This window comes from Mobula hypostoma, chromosome 20 (assembly GCF_963921235.1).
Source record: "Mobula hypostoma chromosome 20, sMobHyp1.1, whole genome shotgun sequence".
Lineage (NCBI taxonomy): Eukaryota > Metazoa > Chordata > Chondrichthyes > Myliobatiformes > Myliobatidae > Mobula > Mobula hypostoma.
In genome coordinates, this window is record NC_086116.1 from 21,547,484 (window position 1) to 21,561,978 (window position 14,495).

General features: G+C 42.8%; 1 protein-coding gene across 1 annotated transcript in view; it reads left to right on the top strand.

Moving 5' to 3' along the window:
* LOC134359599 (laminin subunit beta-4-like) overlaps positions 1-14,495 on the top strand; it is a 163,439-nt gene that overhangs the window by 37,289 nt on the left and 111,655 nt on the right. Inside the window, exons 3-8 of the mRNA XM_063073095.1 lie at positions 2,778-2,913; positions 3,716-3,789; positions 6,392-6,580; positions 8,195-8,258; positions 11,690-11,901; positions 14,237-14,357. Coding sequence (XP_062929165.1) covers positions 2,778-2,913; positions 3,716-3,789; positions 6,392-6,580; positions 8,195-8,258; positions 11,690-11,901; positions 14,237-14,357 — 796 coding nt within the window. The remainder of the gene's footprint in view (positions 1-2,777; positions 2,914-3,715; positions 3,790-6,391; positions 6,581-8,194; positions 8,259-11,689; positions 11,902-14,236; positions 14,358-14,495) is intronic.

Genomic DNA, 14,495 nt, shown 5'->3' on the forward strand with positions numbered 1-14,495 from the left:
GAGTTGTTCATGACCCCACACCCCATCTTTGGCTTCCTCCCCAGGTCAGCTTGTGTTCTCAGAGCTTTTCGGGCCCTTGTCTCTATCTTCACGAGGCAGCTCTCCGGACATAGCACACGCTGGATCCCTCGATTAAGATCCAAGCTGCACATCACAGACACCAATAGTCTCCATAACACAAACAATACAAAAAGAAGAAGCAGGAGGTGTAGAAAATATGAAATAATTAAAAGACTTGCTATCTGAAAGCAGTCACCCAAGAAATTGTGGTTTGGTGGTGCCAAATTGACCACTGATAAAGTTTTTGAGTAACCTCCAGGGATGTTAGAATATTAACTGATGCAATTGGTATCAGACAGATTTCAGAAGTTCAGGGAGCCTGGGAAGCATGAAGAAAGTTGTCCCTTGTACTCCCATTCTGTACCCAAATAAAGGCTTCAGGAAGCCCCCCAATTGCAATAACAATTTCAGAACATCACATAAAGGTCTCTTTCTACCAGAGGTCACATGAGTGGGAATTTTCTTGGGCAGCATGTTGAACCAGTTCCCTGACAAATGTTACACTTCCATGGAATTTGTTGGTGTTTCCAGATTTTCATGCAGTTTATTTCTTTGTCTTCTGTGAGTGCTCGGACATGGGGCCCAGTAAATGGAGTAATTCCTGGAACATGACCACTTTTATACTTAGACCTTCCTTTCAAGTTTCTATAAATGCTCACTTACAAGTTAAATAGAATGCCAAATGTCATCCAAATGTCATCACTGTTTTTCTTTAGCTGCTTATAATCATGGTACCACATAAACTAGTGAATACCATCAAAGAGTCCAAGCAGACATGACTAAGCACGCTACATCTCTTCAGTTCGAAAACAGAAGAATATTCCACCAAAATAATTCGGCATTAGTCATGCAGAAACAGCTTGTCAAGTCTTAAAAGTATAAACAAACTAGAATTAAGTTACAGAAGAAAATCTTTCCGTGGTTGAGCATATTCACATTTTTCTGCCCATTGCAGGAATAGGTGAATCACAGAGATCTTTCGGGAGTAAAGAAAAACTCCATAGGCTCTCATTAATAAGACAATGTTCAAAAGTGGGATAACAAATTCCTAACTACTAGCTCAATTTAGTGTGAAAGATGCATGTGCTATGTCAGTGTTTTAATACCTGTGCGCAAGTTAGTTCATGTCTTTATTAATGCTTTTTACTAATGGATGCACCCGAATAGACAGACGCCTAACAAGCCAAGATATGCACTGTAATGACATGAATCCACATTAGGATAAAAGAAACTTATGTTATGGAACTATAACTACTTCCTGCAAAACTGATTGGAATTTTATTTTACCCTCCTTGGGATAATTAAACTCTTGACTATTAGAATTGCAAGTAATTAAAAATGCATTGTTGTCACTAGCCATTCAATGAGGGTTCATGCATACATCCATCAGTGTCAGTGGAAATTAACACAGATTATGCAACTCATTGTGATATCAATATTCAGTTGAATTTAGTGCTCTGAGCAAGTTACAAAAGTTAAAGTCTTTTGATCTTTATAATGCCTTCTAAATCAGAACACACCACGGTAGGTTAAGCAGCATTGTGCTGGTTCAGCTTTCTTTCTGGAAGACATGGTAGAGTAAATTATATACATCTAATGATGGACCTCCCTGCACTGATCCGGGATTGTCAGCATGAGAAATAGCGCTTCACAAATTTGAATGGTTTTTGTTTTGAAGAGGTGACCCAGAAGACAAGGGCGGGGTGGCAGATATGGTCTACATGGAGTTTAACAAGGCTTTTGACAATGTTCTGAGGGGAAGCAGGCCTGAAAGGTTAGGTCACATAGGATCTGGGGTGAAATAGCCAACTGCATAGAAAATTGGCTTGGTGGTGCAAGTCAAGAGGGATAGGGAGGGTTGTATTTTAGATCGGAGGTCAGTGTGCTGCAGGGATCAGTTATGGGTATATTGGTTATCATCATATATTTCAACAATTTGGATGAGCAAGTCAGTGGCAGGGCTAGTAAGTTAGTGGATGACACAGAAATTGAAGGTATTGTATATAGTGAAGGAAATTGTCTAAGATGAAAACAGGATCTAGATCAATCGAGAAAGTGGTCCAAGAAATGGCAGATGCAATGTAACTTGGTTTAACTTGAAGCATTGCATTTTGGTAAGTTCAACTAGGGAAAGACTTGCACAGTAAATGGTAAGGCTCTGGAATAGAGGGATCTAAAGGTACAAGTATACACATCTGTGAAAGACAGTGGGGAAGGTAGTTAGTAGTGGAGAAAGAATTAACTCTCACATTCAAAAGAGAGCAGGATAAGTATCTAAAAAACAAGAATGTACCAGGTCGTGGTAAGAGTGCAGAGCTGTAGGATGACACGGGCTTATTTTATATAGACTCAGGATGGAGTCAATGATTAAATGATCTTTTTACTGTGCCTTAACCATTTTATGATTCCTTGGTTAGATGTAGTATAACAAAGTCCAGAAAAAGGGGAAAAAATCCAATCCCGTGCTTGCCAGTGAAAGTCCTCCAATTCTGATTTTGCAAATCTCAGTTGAAGTGGGCACACCCGTCACTGAAAACAATGAAAATGTGCCCATTTGCAAAACCAAAGCTACTTCTTAATCTTTTACAGAGCAATACTATACAACAGATAAGACAGCAAATCTTCAATTAAAATTCGTAATTCATAAGTACAATATCAGGGTGCATGCATTAGTTTAAGATATACTCAAGATTCTCCATCTTTTTCCCCAAAATTAGGACGAACAAAAATGTTTTACTTGCGATTCAAGATTGGATTTCAATTCTGTCAGCTCTGCTTTCAGCCATCGCATTGAAAATGTTATCACAGCTTTTGAACCAGATCGGAAAAAGAAATGGTGGCAATCCAAGAATGGTAAGTTTGCAGAAAACAGAAAGTACAGGAACTGAAGTTCAACACAGAGTTCATCAAAAATGTTACAAAATGCTTCTTTAAACCCAGGGGTTCCCATCCTTCCTTCGGCCATTAAGCAAGGGGTCTGGCGACCTTAGGTTGGAAACCCTTGTTTAAACAAGTGCTGTCAAGTAAACACATAGCATTCTATTTTTACATTTACATCTTGCTTTTAAGGTAATTCATTTTCATACTGAACTTGGATGTGGATTGATAGAATTGTTGATGTTAATCCTACATATCAATTGTGAAAAGCTACCATTCTGTTCCAGTTCTGTACAAGCAACCTCAACAGTATATGGACTAATGTTTGAAGACAAGTGCCTTAAGCAAATTCAGTTGACACCCTGAAGCTTGACTCAGCACCGAAAGGACTTGTAGGATTTAATTTTTGCATGGGAGTTTTTTAGTATCATAATTGGAAATGAGCATTGAACCTGAATAGCAATGAGATCGATCTTAACTTGGTCAACTAGTGCAAGGAAGTGTGAAGGGGATGGAATCAAAAACGTGCTGAAGTGAATCTGGGTGAGAGGAATTGGAAAAGGTAGAGGGAATGTGGGAGTGAACTCAGAGAAGAATCTGTAAAAATGTTAAAGTAAGTTAATATCTCTTAAAATTATGGAGAGAAGAACTTCGTTCGAACAGGTTGAGCATATATCGGCTGCTACAGCCTCTTCCAGCATTTATACTTGTCTATACAGATCAACAATTAACAACTTGTCATGTTTCTGAATTCCAAAAATGTTCTCTGCTGTTGTAGGTGTGCATCATGTCAGCATTCAGCTGGATCTGGAATCACTCTTTCAATTCAGTCATCTTATTCTTTCATTTAAGGTAACATTTAAAAGTTTTGTTAATCCCTACTCAGTTATTAAACTGTTGCAAAAGGCAGGTTTTCCTCCTATTGCACACACGAAGTGCTGGAGGAATTCAGCAGGTCAGGCAGTATCTATGGAAATAAACAAACAGTCGACATTTCAGGCCGAGACCCTTCTTCGGGACTGAGAAGGAAGGGGGAAGACGCCAGAATAAAAATGGAAGGGTGAAGGGAAGGATAATAGCTGGAATGTGATAGGTGAGGCCAGGAGAGTGAGAAAGCTAAAGGGCTGGGGAGAAAAGAATCTTATAGAAGAGGAGAGTGGGCCATAGGAGAAAGGCAAGGAAAAGCAGACCTGGGGGGAAGTGATAGGCAGGAGAGAAGAGGTAAAAGGACAGAGTGGGGATAGATGGGGGAGGGAATGTTTTTACTGTGAAGAGAATCCATATTCATGAATCAGGTTGGAGTTGCTCCTCCGCCTTGCAGGTGGCCTCATCCTGGCACAAGAGGAAGCCATGGATCAACATATCGGAACAGGAATGGGAATTGGAATTAAAAGGTTTGGCCATTGGGATGTTCCGCTTGTGGCAGATGGAGGAGAGGTGCTCGTCAGAGTGGTCCCAAGAGACAAAGGGTCTCACCAGTGTAGAGAAGGCCACACTGGGAGCACTGGACACAGTAGACGACCCCAGCAGTCTCGCAGGTGAATTGGTGCCTCGCCTGGAAAGACTGTTTGGGACCCTGAATGGAGATGAACGAGGAGGTGAACAGGCAGGTGTAGTGTTTAGGCCACTTGCAGGGATAAATTCCGGGATGAAAATTAGTGGGGAGGGACGAATGGACAAGGGAAATGCAGAGGGAGTGATCCCTGCAGTAAGCAGAGAGGGGTAGGAGGGAGGCAATGATATGTTTAGTGGTGGGATCCCTTTGGAGATGACGGAGGCTGCGGAGGATGATGTGCTGCATGCAGATGCTCATGGGGTGGAAGGTGAGGACAAGAGGAACTCGATCACTGTTAAGGTGGCAGGAAGATGGTGCTATGTTGATGTTTCTTGCATTTGCAGGCTGCTTCTCAGAGTTACTTTTTATAGTAGCTACCATTTACTGTTTACTCCCCCTTCAATTGCCCCAGAAGGACATGAAACACCTCAAATACCCTCTTCAAGTCTGTGCTATTTATGGATCACTTTAAGGATTGAAGTATGTGTTAACTACTCACAAGGAGCAGCTTTTCACCTTCTAGAAACTGTCGCTGGCCTCTAAGTAGCTGACACCGGGCAATGAAATGTATATCGCTCTCCAAGCTCCTTAATTTGATAGTTTAATATGCTGGTTGTCCAACAGTATTTCGAACATTATATTTATGTGAATGCTGGTGGTTTTCCATCCTGTCCGATGATGACAGGAAACCTGTCTGGGAGAGTTTTTAAAGTAGAAAAACCATTGCACAGGACTATTTCCACTTTCTCGACCTCAGAGATCCAGGTCCAATGGTATGAACAAGCGTCACAAACTGGGGACTCCCTTGGTTGCAGTGTGGATGACCGTGACGTCTTCTATGCCTGAGTGTCCGTTGGGGACCAAAGGTGAGTGAATTGCCCCAGAATAGAAACGACAAGCTTCTTCGTCAGAGGCGCTAACCCTCCCTGGACACCCCTTACACCCCATACTTATGTAATGTTTAAGTAATACACCAACAGGAAGATGTGGCTACTTCCTCTGTTCCTGATAACAAGGGAATAACTATAATTATTTTATTATAAATTTGATTCAATCATCAAGAATATAACTTTTTCTCCACCAATAATATTTTCAGCAGAGTAGTTTCAGAGGTCCACCGTCCTGAATGTGGTTATTTTTTTCAGGAAGCATCTTAGTCCACTGCAGACTACAACTAAATGGTTGGAGTCTCTTCGAGTAGGTAGTCTAACACAGCCTGGTGTAGGAGGATTCTTAGCCACACACTAGTAGCTACCACCAAGAGCCAGTTAAATCACCTGGGATTAATAATGTTAAAAGTGAAGATCTGTTTTCAGTGATTTGTTGAGGATGTGATCAGCAGGTGTAAATGGCCAATGTTCCTCTCCTGCACTTCACTCAAATCCCCTTCCAAGTACCAAGCTTATTAACTCAAAGGAACCAAACACAGTTGTCTGTGTTGTATATTACTACAAGGAGAAGAAAATTAATTATTCCATTTGAAACATTATTTAGGTGCTAAAGATTTGCTTTCCATGCTACCTTTATGTTTTCACATCTTAACTCAGATACCAAAAATCCCTCGTGATGCCTAGAAAAACTTGTGAGTTGATTGAAACCACTCCCATTCCTTCACTAAGTCTCACTGCACTACAAAGATCCACTACCTTGTAGTCTACAGCACAAAGTATCCAAACCCCCTTCTGGTGCCTGGCCAGGAGAAATCCCAGAAGGAAACCTAGTTTCAGAGAACATTCTCAAGGTGATGCCCTTTCAAGTAATCATTGCCACTTTGAAATCTGACTTTTCAGCTTCTTTGAGTCGTTATGAACAGTGCTAATGGGGATATCAAGTCAGTTAGCAGACCCATTCTTCTGGTCCAGTGAAACGTTCTGATCAATCTGTACTTTCTTCACTCAGACTTTCCGTCCAGCGGCAATGCTTGTGGAGAAATCGTCAGATTATGGTCAAACATGGAACGTCCTGAGATACTTTGCATATGATTGTGCTCACTCCTTTCCAAATATCCCTACTGCACCTGCACAGAGAGTGAACGATGTTATATGTGAATCAAAATACTCTGACCTCGAACCCTCTACAGATGGAGAGGTAGGGCATCAAAATTAATTTTCCTACTATTTTTCCATACCAGAAAATCAGCCGTCCATGTATATGCCATCTTAATTATCAATTGAGTCATTATTACAATTCATAGATGTAGATATAGTTTTAATATAAGAGTGGTGAGCTATTCCAGTCCCCAGATTGCAGTTATCTCCATCAAACCTTCTAGTTTGTGGCACTTGAAATGATTGATGTATATTCCCTGTTAATACAAGACAGCCTCTTCAGAATTTACAGCCCTGACCATGAACTTTGCATGCAAGAATTTTAATGATTGACATTCTATAAATATAATGGATGCTACCTCCACCATATTTTACGGTCGGAGTGGTATTACCTGGCTGATGCACAGTATTAGATTTACGCCACACGTACTGCTTACTGTTAAGGCCAAAAAGTTCCTTTTTAGTCTCATCGGACCTCAAGACCTTCTTCCTCATCTTTACAGTATCATCTTTACGGGCAAGGATATGCTTTTTTTTAGGTGTACTTGTGAGATAAATCTAACACTGCGCATCAGCCAGATAACACCACCCCTATGGTTTAGTGGAGGAAGCATCATGCTACGGGGATGCTTTTCAGCAGCAGGGGCTGGAAATCTGGTCAGGATTGGTGGGATGGTGAATGGTGCTAAATGCAGAGAGATCCTGGATAAAAACCTGCTAGCCTCTGACAGAAAGCTTAAACTGGGGAGGAAGTTCGTCTTTCAGTAGGACAACGACCCAAAGCACACTGCCAGAGCAACCACAGAGTGGCTTCAAAGGAAGAAAATTGATGTCCTCTAGGGGCCCATTCAGAGTCCTGAGCTTAACCTGTTCGAACATCTCTGACAAGACCTCAAGATTTTTTATTTATTTTATTTATTTGTTGAGCTACAATGTGGAATAGATCCTCCTGGCACTTCCAGCTGCACCACCCAGCAATCCCTCAATTTAAAACCTCGCCCAATCAGGGGACAAGTTGCAATGACCAATTAACCTACCAACCGGTACGTCTTTGTAATGTGGGAGGGAACTGGAGCACCTGGAGGAAACCCATACAGCCACGGGGAGGATGGACAAACTCCTTACAGACTGCAGTGGGAATTGGTCTTGGATCGCCGGTACTGTAAAGCGTTGTGCTAACCATTACACTACCATGCAGCCCAAGATTGCAGTTCACTGCCGCTCCCCAACTAACTTGGCACAGCTTGATCAATTTTACAAGGAGGAATGGACAAATCTTGCTCCATCACATTGTGCAAAGCTAATAGAGACTTATCCAAAAAGACTACTGGCTGTAATAGCTGCGAGAGGCGTTTCAACTAAGTACTGCGGAAAGGGGGATGAATACTTTTGAACCGCTGACATTTCAGTTTTTGAACTTTTAGTATTTCATGCTTTATAATTGTCCCTGTTTTGAATTGTTCTTGGGGGGGGGGGGAAGGAGCATGTGATTCACAAATGAAAGTTCTCAGTTAAATTGATCAAAATTCCTGGTTATAATTCTCACTTATGTGAACAAAGGGTTGCGGGCTGAATATATTTCAAGGCACTCTATATCACTGTACAAATTAATGGTCTCAGTTTCAAATAATTCTATTTTAAACATGCATTGCAGGTTGTTCTGAAAGCACTGGATCCACATTTCCAAATCTCTAATCCATACAGCCCAGAGATACAAGGTAGGCACAAAAAAGCTGACAATTGTAGTGCTTGCAACATCAAAAATGAGCGAACCTGAACCTTCTTTCTTCATCATGACCTCTACCTCTGATGTATTTATCAAGATGAGATCAAATGCCTTGAGCTGAAATAAAGTCTGACTTATAAAATCTCTTCAAAGAAATATTCCTGAGATCAAGGGTAACTTGCTTCCTCTGGTTCTGTGGTTCTTAGGTGGTTGATGAGGGCAACGTGTTACCTATAGATTTGCCACAGGTATGGCAAGAGATGGTTTTTGGGAAGTTTGGTAACTTGGAAGTGGTGTTTCCCTGTTGCTGTTTCTGTTGGGCTGCTGTGTGCACCTTAGGAGGGAAACCAATGTTGTAATTAAACTCAAAGTTCAAAAGTACATTTATTATCAAGGTATGCATACTATATACAGCCTTGGGATTTATCTCCTTACAGGCAGCCACAAAACAATGGAACCCAATAGAACCCATTAAAAAAAAGATAGTCAAACACCCAATGAGCAGAATGAAAAACAAACAACAGGAATTCTGCAGATGCTGGAAATTCAAGCAACACACATCAAAGTTGCTGGTGAACACAGCAGGCCAGGCAGCATCTCTAGGAAGAGATACAGTCGACGTTTCAGGCCGAGACCCTTCGTCAGGACTAACTGAAGGAAGAGTGAGTAAGAGATTTGAAAGTTGGAGGGAGAGGGGAGATCCAAAATGATAAGAGAAGACAGGAGGGGGAGGGATGGAGCCAAGAGCTGGACAGGTGATTGGCAAAGGGGATATGAGAGGATCATGGGACAGGAGGTCCGGGGAGAAAGACAAGTGGGGGGGGAACCCAGAGGATGGGCAAGGGGTATATTCAGAGGGACAGAGGGAGAAAAAGGAGAGTGAGAGAAAGAATGTGTGTATAAAAATAAATAACAGATGGGGTACGAGGGGGAGGTGGGGCATTAGCGGAAGTTAGAGAAGTCGATGTTCATGCCATCAGGTTGGAGGCTACCCAGACGGAATATAAGGTGTTGTTCCTCCAACCTGACTGTGGCTTCATCTTTACAGTAGAGGAGGCCGTGGATAGGCATGTCAGAATGGGAATGGGATGTGGAATTAAAATGTGTGGCCACTGGGACATCCTGCTTTCTCTGGCGGACAGAGCGTAGGTGTTCCCTATATACTTCCATCCCCCATCAGGAAGGTCTCAAAGCTCTACGCTTCTTTTTGGATTCCAGACCTAATCAGTTCCCCTCTACCACCACTCTGCTCCGTCTAGCGGAATTAGTCCTTACGCTTAATAATTTCTCCTTTGGCTCCTCCCACTTCCTCCAAACTGAAGGTGTAGCGATGGGCACCCGTATGGGTCCTAGCTATGCCTGCCTTTTTGTTGGCTTTGAGGAACAATCTATGTTCCGTGCCTATTCTGGTATCTGTCCCCCACTTTTCCTTCGCTACATCGACGACTGCATTGGCGCTGCTTCCTGCACGCATGCAGAGCTCGTTGACTTTATTAACTTTGCCTCCAACTTTCACCCTGCCCTCAAGTTTACCTGGTCCATTTCCAGCACCTCCCTCCCCTTTCTAGATCTTTCTGTCTCTGTCTCTGGAGACAGCTTATCCACTGATGTCTACTATAAGCCTACTGACTCTCACAGCTATCTGGACTATTCTTCTTCTCACCCTGTCTCTTGCAAAAATGCCATCCCCTTCTCGCAATTCCTCTGTCTCAGCCGCATCTGCTCTCAGGATGAGGCTTTTCATTCTAGGACGAGGGAGATGTCCTCCTTTTTTAAAGAAAGGGGCTTCCCTTCCTCCACTATCAACTCTGCTCTCAAACGCATCTCCCCCATTTCACGTACATCTGCTGTCACTCCATCCTTCCGCCACCCCACTAGGAAAAGGGTTCCCCTGGTTCTCACCTACCACCCCACCAGCCTCCGGGTCCAACATATTATTCTCCATAACTTCCGCCATCTCCAACGGGATCCCACCACTCAGCACATCTTTCCCTCCCCCACTCTCTCTGTTTTCCACAGGGATCGCTCCCTACACGACTCCCTTGTCCATTCGTCCCCCCCATCCCTCCCCACTGATCTCCCTCCTGGCACTTATCCGTGTAAGCGGAACAAGTGCTACACATGCCCTTACACTTCCTCCCTCACCACCATTCAGGGCCCCAAACAGTCCTTCCAGGTGAGGCAACACTTCACCTGTGAGTCGGCTGGGGTGATATACTGCGTCCGGTGCTCCCGATGTGGCCTTTTATATCTTGGCGAGACCCGACACAAACTGGAAGACCGCTTTGCTGAACACCTACGCTCTGTCTGCCAGAGAACGCAGGATCTCCCAGTGGCCACATATTTTAATTCCACATCCCATTCCTATTCTGACATGTCTATCCACGGCCTCCTCTACTGTAAAGATGAAGCCACAGTCAGGTTGGAGGAACAACACCTTATATTCCGTCTGGGTAGCCTGCAACCTGATGGCATGAACATTGACTTCTCAAACTTCCACTAATGCCCCACCTCCCCCTCGTACCCCATCTGTTATTTATTTTTATACACACATTCTTTCTCTCACTCTCCTTTTTCTCCCTCTGTCCCTCTGAATATACACCTTGCCCATCCTCTGGGTCCCCTTCCCCCCCTTGTCTTTCTTCCCGGACCTCCTGTCCCATGATCCTCTCATATCCCCTTTGCCAATCACCTGTCCAGCTCTTGGCTCCATCCTTCCCCCTCCTGTCTTCTCCTATCATTTTGGATCTCCCCCTCCCCCTCCCACTTTCAAATCTCTTACTAGCTCTTCCTTCAGTTAGTCCTGACGAAGGGTTTCGGCCCGAAATGTCGACTGTACCTCTTCCTAGAGATGCTGCCTGGCCTGCTGTGTTCACCAGCAACTTTGATGTGTGTAGAATGAAAAACAAATTGTGCAAACAATGGAAGTAAGCAAATAACATTCAGAACTCAAGTTCACAAAAGTGAGCGCGCAGCCATGAAGCCAGTGATCTAGGAGTCCATTAATTGCAGGCCACAGCCCCAGTTCAGTGCAGAGGTGAGTACACCTGACGGAGCAGCAAGCTGAACACCAGCCCTCTCCGGCTCCAACATACTAACCTTTTCAATCTGGCCCAGCTCTAAATCTCACTAAATCTCACTAAATCGCTCTCAGACCCAGGCCCTGCTACTAACCGAAATGTTTCTTTTCCACACCAAGTGATTGCGGGCCAGGGATTCCTCCCATTATGATCCCTTATTTTGCATCCTTAATGGTGAGCACTCTCACAGGTGACATCCACAGGCAGTGAAGGGTATCTTGGTGGGATCCAGTGAAACAAATGTAATAATGAGGTGTCAGTCAAATAGTTGGAAGCCCTCATACCCTAAATATATCCTTCACACTTTGCCATATGCTGAACTTCTATCACTTAACTTTCTCAGAGCAAATATCGTTTACCAATCTGCGGATAAATTTCACTCAACTTCACACCCTGGGTGATATACGATTGCGAAGGCAAGCCAGACCCGACGAAAAGTACTATTACGCTCTGTATGAAATGGTCGTTCGAGGAAGCTGCTTCTGCTATGGACATGCCAGTCACTGTGTCCCAGTTGATAATACCAGAGGCGATGTTTTCGGCCAACAGGGAATGGTGAGCAACTCCCTAAAAGTTATAGTCTCATAATAACTTCAAATACGCACTTCGAATATTTAAAAATACGTGGCTCGAAGGCCTCTCCATGCTGTCTCGCTAAATAAATAAATATGGATGGAAACACGAATCAAAGGTGACACAAATACAGCTGTACATCTGTGTAATTTTTGCCCAGACCTCAGTGGGTCCTTTAGCTCGGGCAAGTTCTTTATTTTAGTTCCCACTAGTGTACTCCATCATCAACTGGGATTTTTTTTGATATCTGCCTTTCCTGGAAGCAGCAGAGTAATGCTCCATGCAGGGTCTGCAAGAGAGATAGCCATACCCAAATGGATAGGGGCAAGAACTGTCCCATCAGATATTCCTGAAGGACAGAAGGGCGTTGTACATAGAATTACAAGGTAAATCAGGTTCATTATCCACTGACCTGGATGACATGAAGTTTGTTGTTTTGCAGTGTAGTGCTTTGCAAAGACAAAAAAAATTCTATAAATTACAAAGATAAATAAATTGTGCAAAAAGAAAGGAATAACTGGGTAGTGTTTATGGTTACAGGGACCATACAGACACCTGGTGGGAGGGGGAAGAAGAACATAGAAGCACAGGAGAAGCACATCGTACCCAGTGGATCACTTTGAAGGAGACGTGCATTAGCAGCACTCTTGTTCTTCTCCCTTGTTACCCAACTACTTTATTAACCCTTTTAAAATTTATTTCCCTTTTGAAATATACCGTGAACACAACTCTTCTCCTGTATGCAATCCTTGTTGCAACAACAGTATGAATTTTTTACCTTCCCACCATCATTCCACTCCACCAATATCCTTTTCTTTTCTTACCATTTAACTTGAAACTCTCTCTTTAGTTACCCAAACCTATTGCTACTTAAGTTAGTATCTCCCTATCAACTTGAGCAATGGTTTTGATGACTTCTATTAAATCTATTAACTCCATCATGAAGGACTCTCTCCATCTGGGACATTCCCTCTTTTTATTACTATCATCAGGGAAGAGGTGTCACGGTATACACCCAACCTTGCCAGCCTCCGGGATTTAGACACTCCGGTTCTCCTGAGTATGGGTAGATGGTCCCTTTAAAGATTCCGCTAATTGGCAGCCAAGATTTGGATACTTAAAGAGCACTGAACTCAGGTTCTTGAGAGGTTCAAGAGGCAAAGGGCTGAAGAGAAAGGAATGTGGTAGCAGAGGATGCAGAGTCATGGAAGAAAGGAAGGAGGAGGGGTACCAGAAGGAGATGATGGGCAGGTGAGGAGAAGAGGAGATGTAAGAGGGGAGGTAGAATGGGGAATGGAATTAAGAGAGAAGGAGGGGGGAAGAAATTACCGGAAGTTAGAGAAATTGATGATGATGCCATCAGATTTGAGGCTACCCAAATGGAATATGAGGTGTTGTTCCTCCAACCTGAGAGTAGCATCATTGTGACTATAAAGGAGGCTATGGACCAACATGGGAAAACCGCGTGGTCATAGGGAGAATACACAAATGTCAGCTACACAGTTCTGACTGTCAGGATTGAACTCAGGTTGTTGGAGCTGTAAGGCAAACGCACTACTTTTGGCACAATAGTGCTGCCTATAACATCAATCCGTGGACAATAATTGTTCCTTTAACGCTGCTACTCTCTGAAAGGACAATTTCATGTAACTACTCCTTCTAGTGATGTGATTAAGTTTATGGATAAGCAGATCCAAAGGAAAGCTAGAGGAAAGAATGAAAATAAAAGGATGCTTTCTAACTCCGTAAACAGGTTCATGAATGAAATACAGTATCTTCACTGATGGTTTTATCATTTTATCATTGAGTGCAAGGGAGATACTGAGACAAATCAGAAGATTCAAGAATTAACTTATCTACTAACCTACCTGAAGTGTATCTAGCTTATCTAAAGTCTTTCTACTGGTCTCTGTCTAAACTAACTAAAATATAGGAATGTGTTTCATAGGGAAGACAAGCTTAGATGTGGAGTTGGGGTCGGGGGAAGAAATGAAATGGGGTGCCGTTCAGAAAGTTCAAATACAAGATTGCAGAAGACTCTGTTACTAAGGCCAGGATACTGGACAAAGGAAATGCGGGTCACGTAGCAGGACACAGAATGAGATGCAGAGTTGGAGGAGGTTATAAATGCAAGGCAGACCAAGACAATAGAAGAAGCTGTAGGTGAAGATTTTCAATTTTATATGTTGGAGAATTCATTTTTTTTCCTTTGGAAATTTCAACTTCAACATATCCTCAGCCACACATGTAAAGTTTCCAGCTGTGTTTAGCTAGGTTATAAATGTTTAAATTGGTTTCTATTATAAACATTTTACAGATTCAAGGAAAATGTGTCTGTCAACACAATACAGATGGCATAAACTGTGAGAGGTGCAAGGACTTGTTCAATGATTCACCATGGCAACCAGCTGTTGGGACGGTGACAAATGAATGCAAAGGTGAGGACTATACCATCTGTTTCTGTTTGTTTGTTTAACCTGTTTCTTAAACTTTAAAGAATCAAAAATTAAACTGTATTGGATTTTTAAAAACATGAATGTTTCACATTTATAATAGGACTGATATGTTCTGCTAGA